The sequence below is a fragment of the Dipodomys spectabilis genome, unplaced genomic scaffold (assembly GCF_019054845.1).
Source record: "Dipodomys spectabilis isolate Male_0828 unplaced genomic scaffold, ASM1905484v1 ptg000002l, whole genome shotgun sequence".
Taxonomy (NCBI): Eukaryota; Metazoa; Chordata; class Mammalia; order Rodentia; family Heteromyidae; genus Dipodomys; species Dipodomys spectabilis.
Window position 1 is genome coordinate 10,172,400 of NW_024870679.1, and position 16,426 is coordinate 10,188,825.

A 16,426-nucleotide genomic window follows, 5' to 3' on the forward strand; every position below is an offset into this window, starting at 1 on the left:
CGGTAATCCTATTTACTCAGGAGGTTGAGATCTGAGGACTACGGTTCAAAGCCAGTCTGAACAGAATAGTCTTTAAGACTCTTCGAATGAACCGGCAAAAAGCCATCAGTGGCTCAAGTGGTAGAGCACCAGCCTTGAGCAAAAAAGCCCCAGTACTGGAGAGCACGTGCAACACACACACACACACACACACACACACACACACACACGCACGAAAGAGGGGAGTGAATAAAAAATGCAAAGGAGTTGGGGCAAAAAAGATAATGTCTGAAAAATCTGAATATTCAGCAGCGTGTACCAAGATAAACTATGAAAACTGCCTTTTGAACTTGGAGGGAGTCACCGGGGCAAATCATCTTCAGTGATGCTGGAATCACAGCTAACCCCCACCCTTTAGACTCCTCGGGTGCGGTGTCTGGGAGGGGCCCGCGATGGGATCTCCGGCACGGGTCGGGGGGGAAGGTCGCTCCTCTCGGTACGGGGAGATCCGGGCGCCCGGGCATCGAGGATGGCTAGGCCAGGGCCTGTGGGGCAATCCGGCCGGCCGAAGGTCACGGGGGCAAACGGAAGGGGTCACGGGGGCGCGGGAGGAGGCCCTGCAGGGAAATGGGCGCCCACGCGCCGCCGGGGCTGCCAGCTTGACGCCTCGCCCAGGAGACAGCAGGATGCACGGGCCGGGGGGCACCGGGCCAAGCTGCCGTCCGCCGTGCCCGGACGGCGGCCGCAGCCGCCCGATCCCGACCGGCCCTTCCCGGGCTCCGAGTGACCGCACTTACCCGGGACCCGAGCGGGGATGCTGAAGCCCGTGTAAGCCAACGGTGGCGGGGAACGTGGGTAGGCCAGGTTCGTTCCCCCGGGCCAGGGCCGGCACTGGAGCCCTCCACCAACACCCCGACGCCTACTGACCCTTTACCTTCCGACCCGAGAGGTCAGCGGGTCACCACTAGTAAAACCAGTCGGTGGGAACCCGCGCGCCCCCGGGAGGCGGCTGGCCCCGCCCCCTCCGGAGAGTCGTGAAGTGCCGTCACGGCGCCGCAAGTGCCGCAAAGACGCTGCGCTTTACGGCACCGGAGGCCCAGGCGGCGGCGTGAGCGTCTTTGCGGCTGTAGCTGCTGATTCTTTTTTTTAATGTGGAAACCCAGCAATCGGGACTCTGTGGGGGTCTGGCGAGCTGGCTACGGTCGTGTCCTCGAGTAACTGGGCCAAGCTGGTGCGGCTGCTTCTGTTTTAGTAACACTTTTCATTCCTGCAGCGTGACACGAGGGTCCCACAGGCCCGGCCGCTGCTCTGGAGCCATTTGGCTCCAGGTTGGGGGGGGGGGAAGGGGGGGTCCTCGGTGTAGCTGACGTGGTCTTTCTTGTTCACTCCATCCCACAGTTCCCAACCTTTCCCCCTGGGGCTGGAAATGCTTTACCTCGTCGGCTTGGGCCTGGGAGATGCCAAAGACATCACCGTCAAGGGTCTGGAAGTTGTGAGACGCTGCAGTCGGGCCTACCTAGAGGCCTACACCTCAGTCCTGACTGTAGGGAAGGAAGCCCTGGTAGGTCATGGGAGGGGGGGGGTCCCCAGCCTCCGGGGAAAAGAACAGTCTAACATCTGATTAGCATACAATAAGCAGAATAGAAGGTTCCAGCGTCTGCTGGTTTGACTCTTTTAAAAACACAGCCCCTGGTCTTGAAGGATTCCCTCGGAGGAGTACAAAATAAGAAATCATACACCAGCCTGATGACTTGGAAAATGAAAGAGCAGTTTGTCCTACCTTACAAATGGAATGCTGTGTCTCCCTCCAGTAAACAAAGGGGGGAAGGGGGAGAGAAGGAAAGTTTTATACTCCTGGGGATTGTTATCACAATCCTTTATTTCATGAGATAGCCAAGAAATCCTTTCTGAGAGTGCTAATGAGGTACTGAACCGGCCTTAATGAGTTGGTTGTATATTCAGAAACCCAGCTGAAAGCTTACCCCTTTGAAGTATTTCCATGGGGAATGGTGATCGCCTTTTTGTCTACAGCATATCCAGAGTGATCGGATCTTTAGGTAGACATTTTCTAGTGAGGCTCACGTTCCCACGTGTGTATCTAGCATAAGCCTGACACTAGGAAGCAAGAGGATTTGTTAGTGTATTATACATTTAGCTGGTTGTCATTGAAGGCTCCGCAAATTTTAGATGAAGGGTCAGTTTCAGGTATATTGTCAAACTCCAAGTGGAATAATGATGAAGATAAAAAAAATCGTGCATGGACTTTATTATGGGAAGAGGGAATGAGTTTTTTAGAATCTGTCAAGTCTTCCAAACAAAAAAGTTCCTGCAGAATTTCAGATCTCTTTCCTCTGAGATTAACAACCCAGAGAAGTTACTTTAAAACTGAAGAAATTATATATGTTCTTTGAGTTGGTCATGCATTGGAATAAAAGTTGTTTTGCTGAACAGCTATTGGGCACATTTGTTGATTTTCACTCTTAGGATGGAATCAAAATATCTAACCTCAACATGATGGAAATGTGTCTAAACAGTGACCAAGGAAAACTAGAGTGAATTTAAACATCTTAACAGAATGGAAAAAGATGACAAACTAGCAGTTTAGTAGAATAAGGTGTTAAATTAGAGCATGGCACAGAGGAAAGTTATTCTGTGTGTGTGTGTGTGTGTCCTTGGGAACTTCTTTTAACTTTAGTTTCTTACTGTGTAAAATGGGGTAAAAATGTCTCCCTCATAGATTCTTACTTAACACAGTGCCTAACACAAAATGTTTAGAAATAGACATTTCCCAATTTCTGAATGTCAATCAGTTTCTTCATTTGTCAAATGGAAACAAGTAATTGGAGGGTAATGTCAAGTTTTAAGATGTGAAAGTGCTTTACAAATGTTTTATGGTTTTGGCATAATTTGTGCAATTTTTCAAAGAAGGGGTTTTGTCATGACATTGTCAGGCACATATATGAAGTACTTTGTCATATTTACCAGCCCATTACCATTTCTCATCTCTCACGTGTATCCTTCCCAAATATTTCTTCAACTTTCATGTCTTTAAAAAGAAATCTAGATTCCACATATATGAGGAACCTAGTAGATTTGTCTTCCTGAGCCTTCACTTATTTTTCTTAACATGATAGTTTCTAATTTTATCCTTTTTTTGTGTGGCACAATTTGGTTATTCTTTATGGCCAAATAATCCTCTATTGTGTGTACATCCCACATTTCTTTATCTAATCATCTATGGATGGGTATCTAGGTTGATTGCTTTATATGGTTCTTGCTAGATTTGATTCCCTCAGGTGTGCACCTAGCAATGACATAGTTGGATCATGTGGTAGTTTGGATTTTAGGGTTTTAGGACCCTGTGTACTGATTTCTATGACTGTAGCAATTTACATTTAACACCAAATATGTGTTTCATCTTCTCTGAACCCTTGCCAACATTTGTTTTTTTGTTCTTTTTCTGACTGGTGTGATGTGGAATCTGAGTGTGGTTTTTCTTGGGATGAGAACTGGGGATTGAACACAGGGTCTCATGCTGTTATATCACTTGAGCTATACCTCCACCCCCTTTCCCTTTTTTGAAATGAAGTCTTATTAGTTTTACCCTTAGTAGCCAGGAACTTAGGATTTTCTGTCTCTTTTCTACTCAATATAATTTTGATTTGTATTTTCCAAATACAAATCTGAAAGTGTTGAATCTTTTTTTTTGTCCTTCTTGAAAACTATTTAGTGCATTTGCCCATTCACTGATTGGATAATTTGTTCTTTTGATGTCTAACTTTTTGAGTTAAAAAATATATATATATACATATATACATATATACATAGGTGCGCATGCTTGTATGTGTGTGTGCGCGCACGCACCCTTGGGCTTAAACTCAGGGCCTAGGCTCTGTCTCTGAATTTTTTTGCTCAAGATTTGAGGTACAGCTCCACTTCCAGCTTTTTGGCAGTTAATTGGAGATAAGAGTCTTGCAGACTCTCTTGCCGTGGCTGGCTTCAAACTGTGATCCTCTCAGTAGCTAGGATTACAGGCATAAGCCACGAGTGACTGGCTATGTTTTTAAAAAATATGCCTTTTATGTTGATCCCCTGTCAGATGAATAGTTGGCAAAGAGTCTTTCTATTCATTTTGGTAGTTGTTTCCTTTGTGTTCAGAAGCTTTTTAGTTTCATTCAATTATATTTGTTAATTCTTGCTATTGTTTTCCTGAGCTATTGGAGTCTTATTCATAATGTCATTGCCTATGCTTATATCTTGAAGTCCCTTCCTTATATTTTCCTCTAGTAGTTTTCTGAGTATCTTAAAGTCTTATAGCTATTTTGAGTTGATTTTATACTGGGTGAGAGAGGGATCTAGTTTGTCTTTTATATGCTTTTCCCAGAACCATTTGTTCAAGTTGATATCTTACCCTCTTCTCTTCCCCCTCCATGGGTTCTTGTCATCTTTGTTGAAAATCAAATGGCTAGAGCTATGTAGGACTTTTTTATTTTCTTATTTTCTGATCTATCTACTCTATTCCATTTGTTTATATGTCTGTTTTTGTGCCAGCATGGTACTGGGTTTTTTGGTTGTTATTTTGGTTTTGTGTCATTCCTGGAGCTCAAATTCACACCCGAGGCACTGTCCCAGAGCTTTTATGCTCAAGGCTAGCACTCTTACCACTTGAGCCACAGTTCCATTTCCAGCTTTTGAGGGGTAGTCAATTGGAGATAAGAGTCTCATGGACTTTCCTGTGTAGACTGGCTTCTAACTTCTATCCTCAGATCTCAGCCTCCTGCTTAACTAGGATTACAAGCATGAGCTACCAACACCTGGCATGGTTCTTTTTGGTAACTGTGGCTTTGTAGTATAATTTGAAATCAGGTATTGTGATAATGTCCAGCATTACTCTTTTTGTTCAGGATTTCTTTGGCTATTTGAGGTCCATGTGGATTTTAGGATTAATTTTTCTAGTTCTATGGACAATATTATTGGGATTTGGATGGGAATTACATTGAAACTGTACATTCTTCAGTGTTCGGTAGTTTTAATTATAGAGGTCTTTCACCTCCTTAGTAAAGTTTATCCTTAGGTATTTATTTTGAGACTGTTTTCTTGATTTCTCTCTCTGCTACTTTGCAGAAAATGAGTGTTATAAACCTTTTAGTACTTTATTTTTTTCTCTTGTTGCTCTGGCTAATAATTCAGACACTATGTTAAATAGGAGTGGTGAGGGTAACATCCTTGTCTCATGCTGGATTTTACAGAAATGCTTTTTAGTTTTTTTTCCCCATATGGTATAATATTGACAGTTTGTCATATAAAACCATTACATTTTGAGGTATAATCCTTGTATTCCTAGTTTCTTCAGGACTTTTTTTTTTTTAATTTAATTTAATTTTAATTGTGAACATACTGTACAGAGGAGTTACAGTTACATGGGCAGGATAATGCGTACATTTCTTACCAAGCATTGCAGCCTCTTCTTCAGGACTTTTATCAGGAAATAATGTTGAATTTTGTCAAAGCCTTCTTATGTCTATAAGATGATCATCTAATTTTTTGCTCTTCATTATATTTGTGTGTTCTGTTATGTTTATTGGCTTGCATAGGTTGAACCATCCTCACATCCCTGGAATGTAACCAACATTATCATGGTATATGATCTTTTTAGTGGGATGTTGAATTTGACTACAAAGTAATTGTTCACAATTTTTGCATCTATTTTTATCTGAAAAATTGGTTTACTGTGTGTGTTTTTGTGTATGTGTATTTTTTTTTGTGTGTGTGTGTGTGTGTATCCCCTTTTCTGGTATTGGTATTTGAGTAATGCTACCTTTGTATGGATAGTTTTGAAGCATTTTCCTCTTGCTGTTTTATGTTTGAAGAGCATTAGTCTTTAATGCTCAGGTAGAGTTTAGCAGTGAATCCATGTAATTCTGGGCTTTTCTTTGTTGGAAAATTCTTTATTCTGCTTCAATGTCATTGCTCCTTATAGATCTATCTAGTTTGCTTATATCCTCTTGATTCAATTTTGGTAGGCCATTTATTTCTTCTATATCTTCCAATTTGTTAGAAAATACATTTTAAAAATATCCTCTACAGATCATCTAGATTTTAGACATATCTGCTTTAATATACCTTTTTGTTTTTAATGTTATTAATTTAAGTCTCCTCTCTCATTTGGTTAGTTTGTGTAAGAGTTTGTCAATCTACGGGGCTGGGAAGATGGCTCAGTGGTAGAGCGCTTGCCTTGCATGCCTGAGGCCCTGGGTTCGATTCCTCAGCACCACATAAGCAAAATGAAAAAAAAAAAAAAAAAGCCAGAAGTGGCGCTGTGGCTCAAGTGGTAGAGCGCTAGCCTTGAGCTGAAGAGCTGAGGGACAGCGCCCAGGCCCAGAGTTCAGGCCCCATGACTGGACCCCAAAAAAAAAAAGAGTTTGTCAATCTTGTTTATTTTTTAAAGAATCAACTCTTTGTTCAATTAAACTTTTATATTCTCCATTTCATTGATTTGTACCATAATTATAATTTCTGTCTGCTACTAATTGGAGATTTGGTTTATCTTGATTTTCTCAGACCTTGAGTTACATCATGAGGTAGTTAATTGAAATCTGTCATACTTTTTAACATAGTCACTGATAGCTATAAACTACCACTTAGAACTGCCTTTCAAACCAGGTGCCAATGGCTCATGCCTGTAAGCCTAGCTACTCAGGAAGCTGAGATATGAGGATCATGGTTAGAAGACAACTTGGTAACAAACTCTGTAAGATTCTTATGTCCAATAAATTACTCAGAAAAAGCTGGAATTGGTGTTGGGTCTCAGGTGGTAGAGCACTAGCCTTGAGCACAGGGACAGAGTGGAAGCCTTGAGTTCAAGCCCCAGGACAGCAAACAAACAAACAAACAAACAAAAACTGCCTTTCTTATATATCAAAGGTTCTATTAAGATATATTTTCATTTTCATTTAATTCAAGAACTTTTTAAATTCTCTCCTGATTTGTTTAATGTCCTGTTTACTATTGAAAAGCATATTTTAAATTTTCATGTCCTTGTATTGATTCTGTTGTGTCTCTTAGCTATTGGTATTTGTTGTTTTCTACATTATATTCTGGTAAGATACAAGAAATTATTTCAGGTGTTTGGTATTTTTGTCCTTAAATGTGTCGTAATTTGGAGACAGTTCCAAAGGCTGAAGAGAAAAATGTATGTTCTACCGCTATTATATGTTATAATCTGTAGATGTTTGTCATTTGTTCTGTGGTTAAGAACAAATGAAGTTCTGAAGTTCTTTTGTTGACTTTATTTTTGGTCTAGATATTGATGAGAATGATCTATTGAAACCACCCAGAATTAATTATGTATGGACTCATGTGTCCCTCTATTTATTGACCAGCAATGTCTTATGAAATTGGATGCACCAGTGTTTAGTGCACACACACACACATATATATATATATATATATATATATATATATAGTTACATAGTTATATCTTCTTTTTTTTTTTTTTTTTTGTCGGTCGTGGGGCTTGAACTCTGGGCCTGGGCGCTGTCCCTCAGCTCTTCAGCTCAAGCCGAGCGCTCTACCACTTGAGCTACAGCGCCACTTCCGGTTTTCTTGTGGTTTATTGGAGATAGGAGTCTCATGGTCTCTCCTGCCTGGGCTGGCTTTGAACCGTGATCCTCAGATCTCAGCCTCCTGAGTAGCTAGGATTACAGGCGTGAGCCACCAGCGCCCGGCAGTTATATCTTCTTGATGGCTCATTCCCTTTAATAATATGCAGCCACTTTCTTTATCCTTTCTGGCTAATTTTAACTTGAAGTCTGCTTTGGATAAATTATTTGGAGTGATATAAAAATAAAAGTTTCAAGAAGTAGATTTAAAAGTTTTGTTAAGATTATTTTTCCAATGTGGAATAGAGCCACCTGCTAGTGTGTGGCTTCTTGATCTTTTTTTTAAGGACATGTTAGTTCAGTAAAAAACTTTTTTTTTTTTTTCAGTTTTCTGTAATCATGTATGATGTCTTCTTAAATTTGCAAACATAATTCTTTTAATTATTCAGTTTTCTGGTTCACAAAATCAAAGTAAAATAAGAAAATCAATGATAAGGGATAAAAGTATATGGCAAAGTGGAAATAATGAGAGCATTTTTTTGTCTATAAAAATATTGACATTGGGCAGTTATGGAAGATTACGCCTGGATGTAAACCTTTTCACATTGAAGGCTTTAAGTGTTAGGAAATAATTATTAGAATTTCACCTGTAGCATTGATCTTGGGATGCTTAATCATTTGTTCATTAGCTCATTTGTTTGACAAATATTATTGTGTGCCAGATGCTCCTCAGCTACAGCAACCCTCATAACTTTTTGTAACTCAGCTTCTCAATATGTAAAACACGGTATTATTTATCTATGCATCTTTTACTTAATTAGAGGTGCATATTATCCCATAGTTAATCAGTTATAAGGTTCTTGTTTTGGCACAAGAGTTTTTTTTTACCAGTACCACATAAACACTGGTTCACTGGCTTATTCTACAGAATGTGTTCTCTACACTTGAACTTTAAAAGATTAATTCACAAAGTAGTTTGTTACAAAAGTCCTTGTACGTTTAGAATCCAGTTCTTTTTCCTAAAGCTTTTCCTTCTTAGCAGCATAGGGAATACAATTTTAAATTTGTCTTTTAAAATTACAAAAGAATGTTTGCTGGTTTTGTAAACAGCTAACTCATCATTTCCTATTATGTCTTCTTGATGTTGGCTTTTGTTTTAGCTAGGGTGCCATAGATTTTTATCAGAGAAAATTCAATAAAATCTGAACCACCCTGCATGTTTATCATTAGTGTTTAATATATTCTGTATTATCATGTTTCTAAACAGGGACTCATGCATACATATTCTCTGTTCATTCGCTAATGTTCTGCCTGGTCTATTAGAGCCAAATTTAGAGGCCTCAGATGTTAAGAGGTCGGCTTCCTCTTGGGATATTACGATAGCCCCAAAGACAGAGTTTAATTGCAGCATGATATAGAGTGCTGGCTCACTGATGAGTTGTATTAAACGATCTGTATTTGGATAGTTGCCAAATTTTGCACAGCTCTAGACAAAGATTGTTTTGAGGTGTGTGCCTGTGTGTGTATGTGCATAGTTACCTGCTGTCTCTTATTTTGCTATTGAACTTAATTGTAGGAAGAGTTTTATGGAAGAAAATTAATTCTTGCTGATAGAGAAGAAGTGGAACAAGAAGCAGATAATATTTTAAAGGATGCTGATATCAGTGATATTGCGTTCCTTGTAGTTGGAGATCCGTTTGGGTAAGTCAGAGCAGACATTTTGAATTTTTTAAAAATTAATTTAGTTTATTGCTCTTATAAAGGTGATATACAAAGGGATTATACTTTGAATTCTATATGTGTGTATATATACATATATTATGAATTTAGTTAAACATTTAAAAATATCAATTTGTAAGTATAGTACATCTTTATCAATGATAACCCTCCATCATTCTTCTTCATCTTTCCTAACCTCAAGTTACATGGTTCCTTTTCACATATGTGCATTGAATATTTATTGAGTACCCACCTTTCCTGTCTCCATTATTTAAATTTTATATATTTTTATTAATCTGCAATAACCATTCTATTTCATTTAAAATTTCCTTGCCAGGTCCTAATTATATAAGCCCTATTTAAATTTCGTAGTTAATGTTAGGTGTGGTACCACACACCTGTAATCCCAGCACTTGGGAGGTTAAGGCTAGAGGATCACAGATTCAGGGTCATCATAGTTGCAAGCTAGGCTGCACAGCTACATCATATCAGAAATGCTAAAGGAAATAAATAAAGTGGCACAGTATAAATTTCCATTGTCTTTGAGATTAATGAAGAAAATCTGCTTGGTAAAGATGTGCTACTGTATTATGAAGAATCAACTCTAAAGTTTATTTCTTTGATTCTGTTTTAGATCATGTTGGAAACAAAATGCTTTAACTAAGTGTATCATTATTAAATAAACTATCCCATTATCAAAAGTCATGCCTGCTATTTGCTGCAGATAATTGCAAACATGTTCATCTTCCTTTAGGCTTTTCTTTTTAGTCATCTAATATTTGACAACACTGCTGTCACTTTACTTGCCTTGAATTTATCATTTATCAAGCCCTTGATTTCAATTCCTTATATCCATTGGGAGCTCTGTTCTTTCTCATTACCAAGAAGATGGGCTTCTACTTGTCTAGTCAAACGTCATCAATCTCTAATGTCAAGCCAAACGGCAGAGTTCTTTGTCCACAGCTGGTCACTCAGGATTTATGTTGCAGCTTTAAGGAACATAAGGACAATTAAATCACTCTGAGCCCACCATCAAGAATGTTTCTAAAAACAATGGAGTTACATGTGCATGCATGTGTCTGTCAAAAAGAAAATAATTTATATCATGAAGAGCCAAAGATTCTGTATCATAATTATGTTTGATTACAAATAACTATGGATAATTACACATTTAGAAATATTTAGTAGCCTCTGACCTTGTTTTATGTAAATTTAACTTTCTGAAAATTAGTAGTACCTATCTTTTTTTTTTTTAGCAATAGGATAGTAAAATAAATTTTAAAAATCCTACCTTTAAGTATATTCTAACTCTTACAGAAGTTTCTCATTATCACCCTCGACTTCTTCTGCATAATACCTGTGTTTTCCATGGAGGACTCTTCCCCACCACACATCCCAGCTTGGCCAAGCAGTCGAGAGTTGCTTTTTACTTTCCTGCATACCAGTCACTCCCAATGTCAATTTCACAGTACAGATGCTACTCAGAGTGATATTTACACACTGGTGCCAGCACACAGACTTACTAGTGCTCAATGGGATACATATAGAAATTGAGAGTAAGCATTTTAGAAACCTTTGTAACTGTTTTAGGAAGTAAATTTTATATCTACTGAATCTAATATTAAAAATGTGGGGCTTAGCTAAGCACAAATCACTCACACCTGTAATCCTAGCTACTCAGAAGGCTGAGATTTACGGATCATAGTTTGTAGTTCAAAGTCAGCCTAGGCAGGAAAGTCCATGACATTCCCATCTCCACCAAAAAGCCAGGCTGGAGCTGTGACCCAAGTGGTAGAGTGTTAGTCTTGAGCAAAAAAGTTCAGGGTCATCTCTCAGGCGCTGAGTTCAAGCCTAACACACACACACACACACACACACACACACACACACACGGGGCTTTTATTTTGTATTAATGGGAGATAAGAGTCTCATGGACTCTTTTCTGCCGAGGCTAGCTTTGAACCAGGATCTTCAGATCTAAGCCTCCTGGGTAGCCAGGATTATAAATATTAGCCATTGACTCTTGGCTTGAGTAACTTATTTTTATTACATTTTATAAAACTATTATTTGGGGCTGGGAATGTGACTTAGTGGTCAAGTATGCATGAAGCCCTGGGTTCAATTCCTCAGTACCACATAAACAGAAAAGTGTACAAGTGGCACTGTGGCTCAGGTGGTAGAGCAAAAAAGTGCCTTGAACAAAATAAAAAGAAGCTCAGGGACAGTGCCCAGGCCCTGAGTTCAAGATCCAAACTGGCAAAATAAACAAATGAACAATTAAGCCTTGACAATGTAGAACCTTAAAAATGAGCCTTTCATTTTAGTCTGAGAAACCCTGCTCTTGGCTTTTGCTTTATCCAGCTTTTCATGTCATTTCATTCCTTTTCAATGCAGCTGCCCCTTCTACCTAATCCAACTTCATATACTGTACACCTTTGGCGTGGTCCATTCACAAATTCTTAAGTCATTACCCATAGTGTGATCAGATTCCTATTTGGAAACCTAAGGTTTGGAAACCTTACCTGGGCTCACAGATGAGATCTTTATCAGCTTTGTCGTTAGCAGATATTAAAAATACTAATCTGCCTATATTCTGCCACTTTTGTATTAAAACCCATACTCATGCTTACCAATGTCATGATCCTTCTCACCTTCACACCTTAGTTCATGCTACCTCCTCCATCTACTACTCCATCACTTGTCTGCCAGAATACTCATCTTTCAAAACATAGCTTTTCTTGCTTTTGTGCTTTATTATGTCAACATATATCTTTTATACCTTTAAGATGAGTCTTACCATCTAGTTCATACTGGCCCAGAACCTCGTACGTAGCCCAGGCTAGCCTTGAATCTGTGATCCTCCTGTCACAGCCTTCCCAGAATTGGGATTACAGGCATGTTGCGCCATACTTTATGCTTTGGTTACTTTTGCATATGTGAACAAAATACTTGAGAAAACACTAACAGTAGAAGTACTTACCTTGCTCGTGATTTCAGAAAGTTCAACCAATTGTTGCTTGGTTCCTGCGCTGCTTGTGCAGAACATCATGGTAGTAAGATGGTAGGTAAGGAGCTTCTTTACTATGGCAGACAGGAAGCAGAGAAAGATAGAGACAGATAGGAAAGAACCAGGGACAAAACACTGTGAAGACCTGCCCTCTGTAGCTTGCTTCTTCCAGCTAGGTCTCACCTAAAGTTTCCAAAATCTCCTCAGCTCACCACTGGTGACCATGCACCCAACACAAGAGTTCTTATATCTAACTCATAACAATACTAGTTTTACTTGTTTTACAACATTTCATACATAAATAACATTGTACATCTGCATTGGTAGTCTACCTTTCACATTTTTGTCTCCCTAGTATGTACTTGGTATGAATTAAGTATTTCTTGAAGATTTGGGGTATTTCCTAAAGTCAACAAAGAGAAAAAAGGGTGATGCATTATCTTCGACTGACATTTATCCATTTATCCACAAATATACACATATTTGTGTCAAAATTTCCTGAATACATGGGTTTGCCATTAGTAGGGAAAGCCAACAGTAATCAAAGAAAAAGAACTAAAATGTTAAAGGGGGAAAAAGACATAGTAAAAAGAGACTCATCTATGCAGGGTCATATAGAAAAGCTTTTCTGTAGAGGTGATCGTTAAGAAAGTGTCAGAAGACTGAGAAGGAAGAGGAAAAGGGAAGGACAGGAAGACAGGACTGGGGAAACAAGAAGGCTGAAAGGTTTGGGTGGGCTGCTGCACAGTGACTGAAAGAAAAGGAAAGGAGAAGATGGTAGACATAGGCAGGAGCCACACTATCTAATAAGGCCTTGAATGGGGTTTTCATTAGGAAAATTCTTTCTAATCATGGTTTTGTTGTTCTATATTGGATCTGTAATTGTGTGTCTGTACATGTGTGCAAATGTGTGTTACATCAGCACATATATCAATATGTGTATATAAAATAATGTGTGTTTCTATAATAATGGATAATGCAATATGATAAATACATAGTATAGATTAAATATGTAATTTTTTGTAATTGAACATGCAATTTTTATTCTTCAGTTATATGCCTTTGCCTTAATAGTGTATGCACACACCACTTGTCACCAATGTGCCCTAATATAGGCCATTTGTCTGTTCACATTTAATGAACTACACTTGAACCGTTACTGTTCAGTGAATGTCAGCATTATCATTAGTCCATTTTTTTCCTCCAGGATAAAGTCATGGTTTTATAAATTAATGTGTATGATTCCTTCCCCCTCTTTACTTCTCCACATTTTAGATTGTTTATAATAAGTTTTCAAGATCAAATAATCAAATATTGTTGACAAAGACATTTCTAATATATAAAAGTTAATTGTCAGCTTATTTTTCAAAGCAGTATTACTAATTTATATTCTTTGTAGTTGCTCATGAGAATGTAATTTTCATCGTTACTGGAAATGTTTAGTTTATTTCCAGGCCACCAACCACAACTACGTCAAATATATCAACTGATCTGATAAAAGAAAATTTAGAAGTCATATCAAGTCTTATACATTTAAGCTAGTCACTTTTATGTACATTATTTTATTGATTCCATTCCTTAAGTCTTTAAAATAGAATAAAACTTAAATAGAAAAAAAGAATAAAATGATGGGAAAAAATTAAGAAAACAAACTGACAGAAAATAACAAGTATATTATTAAGAAAAATTTTCTTGAGTATTTGTCAGCCTGTGACTCAATCCACATAACCAAAAATATTAAACTTGTATGTGTATGTACATGTATGTTTATGTATGAATCTGATCATTTAAATGAATTTTTGATAGATAAGTTTTTTATCTACTGTATTTAATAACAATAAGACTACTTAACTTTAAAAAAGAATAGTAAATAACAGCAAAAGGCTCACTTTTCCTTGTTCCTAATAATAAGTAGTGTGATCCTGTTGAAAGTGATACTAAAATTATTCTTTCCAAATGGCATTCATGCTTTAAAAAAAAAACTCTAAATCAAATGACTAATTATTTTTCATACTCATTTTTATTTTATCTATGTGATTAAAAACAGGCTTCCCTGGTGGATACTGGCTAATCTGTATCTGGCTACCTCATGGGGTTAGCCCTTGATCTTCCTACTTGGTATGCATTGACCAGTTGACAGGTTCTGCTTGTTTGTAAGCAGTTTCTCAAACATGCTAATGTCACTTGCCCCAGTAGGGCTTGGCATTTTTATCAAGAGGGGGAAAAAACCTTTGGTAATGCAGTTCTAAATTGATGTGGGGTTAGTTTTTACAGTGTTCAATATATTTTCATATATTCTGTAGAGACAGAATCTAACCAAGCCTACCCAATTATAGTCATGAGACCTCAAAAAAAAGGCAACAGGCAGAACATGCATTCATACACAAAGACACACAAACACATACACACATATACGCAAATTATACATACACAAATTTTACACAGTATCAAGACTGTAAACAGTTATAGAATGACTACTAGATAGATATAAACTCCAAGCAGGATTCTATTAGACAGAATTCTAACAGAAAGACTAAAAGCTAACATTCTGTGTGTTCTGCCTCATTTTTCAGAATACAGAAACAAAACTTTCAAAATTGAATAGAAAAATAAAGAATTGGGTGTATTTTTGCCATAATTTACAACTTGAAGAACTAAAGGATCTCACTTATATGTGGAAGCTAAAGTTGTTCTCCAAGAAGTAGAGTTTATACTAATGATTGTCAGAGCCCAGGAAGTACATGGGGGAAGGGGACAAAAAAAGGAGGATTAATGAGTAGGGAATTACATCTGATGTTTTATAGCACAATAGGATAATTATGGTTTACAACAATTAATTGATACTTCCAAATAGCAAGTCGAGAGGATTTTCAGTGTCTCCACATAAAGAAATGACAAATATCTAAGGTGAGGCCGATTAAGTTAATCTGATCACATATTGTATACATATCCTGGAGTATCTTATTGTAGTCTATAAATGTGTACAACTAAATTTTTTTAATGAATTTTAAAAGGCCTTGAGACCAATGAGTTATAACTCAAGAAGGAAATGATTTAGTTTATATTTCACAGATGTCTTTTGTAGATGTCCACAGGACAACAAGCAAACAAATTTGCCCTTCAGTAGCTACCAGTACTGGAGTTCCAATTCCACATTGTAAAGGACATGGATAGGACAGAGATTAAAAACCTTAAGCAGAATTGAGGAAAAGCAACTCTTGACTTAAATGCATAAAATCTTTTAAAATTTTAGTGTTGTGTAATTTGATTTCTCACTGCAGAGCTACAACACACAGTGATCTTATTCTGAGAGCAACGAAGTTGGGAATCCCTTATCGAGTGATTCACAATGCTTCCATCATGAATGCTGTAGGTTGCTGTGGTTTACAGGTAATGCTGCAAAGAGAGCATTTTCATGTGTAATTTTCTTTTTTTATAAGTTATAAGGAGATTTTATTGTATTTCATGAATTATAAAACATCATTTGATAGTACACTATTTAGTATATACTACTTTTCTTTATAGCAAGTTTCTCCAAAACTTTTTTATTCTGTTTCTTGGAGTAAGCACTTAGATTTAGCTATTGGAATATTTTAATTTTATCTGCAGAAAAATGGAAAATATACATAATCAACAAATTCAACTGTATTTTTTATATTCTTTCTGTATTCTTACAAATGACTTATTCAGCATTGCAGAGGATTATATTTTTCCAATATTTTACTTTGGTCATCAAAGGCATAATGATGACTTTATTCCTTCCTTCCTTCCTTCCTTTCCTTCTTTTCCTTCTTTTCTTCCTTCCCTCCTTCCCTTCTCCTCTTCCTCTTCTTCCTTCTCTCTTCCCCTTCTCCCTTCTCCTTCCTTCTCCCTTCTCTCTTCTCCCACTCCTCCTTCTTCTTTTGTACTGGGGCTTGAACTCAGGGTCTTATGCTCTTGCTCTTGCTTGTTTTTTCACTCAAAGTGTTCTCTCTATTGAGCCATATCTCTGCTTCTGGCTCTTTGCTAGTTAATTGGAGGTAAGAATCTCTTGGATTTGTCTGCTCAGGCTGGCATCAAATTGAGTTCCTCAGATATCAGCTTCCTGAGTAGCTAGAATTTTTAGAAAAGATCTTTTCCT

General features: G+C 37.8%; 1 protein-coding gene across 1 annotated transcript in view; it reads left to right on the top strand.

The window, feature by feature from the left end:
* Positions 1–1,078: 1,078 nt before the first annotated feature.
* Dph5 (diphthamide biosynthesis 5) overlaps positions 1,079–16,426 on the top strand; it is a 35,004-nt gene continuing 19,656 nt past the window's right edge. Inside the window, exons 1-4 of the mRNA XM_042680729.1 lie at positions 1,079–1,210; positions 1,378–1,540; positions 9,157–9,281; positions 15,588–15,696. Of these exons, the coding sequence (XP_042536663.1) occupies positions 1,406–1,540; positions 9,157–9,281; positions 15,588–15,696 (369 nt within the window). The 5' untranslated portion in view covers positions 1,079–1,210; positions 1,378–1,405. The remainder of the gene's footprint in view (positions 1,211–1,377; positions 1,541–9,156; positions 9,282–15,587; positions 15,697–16,426) is intronic.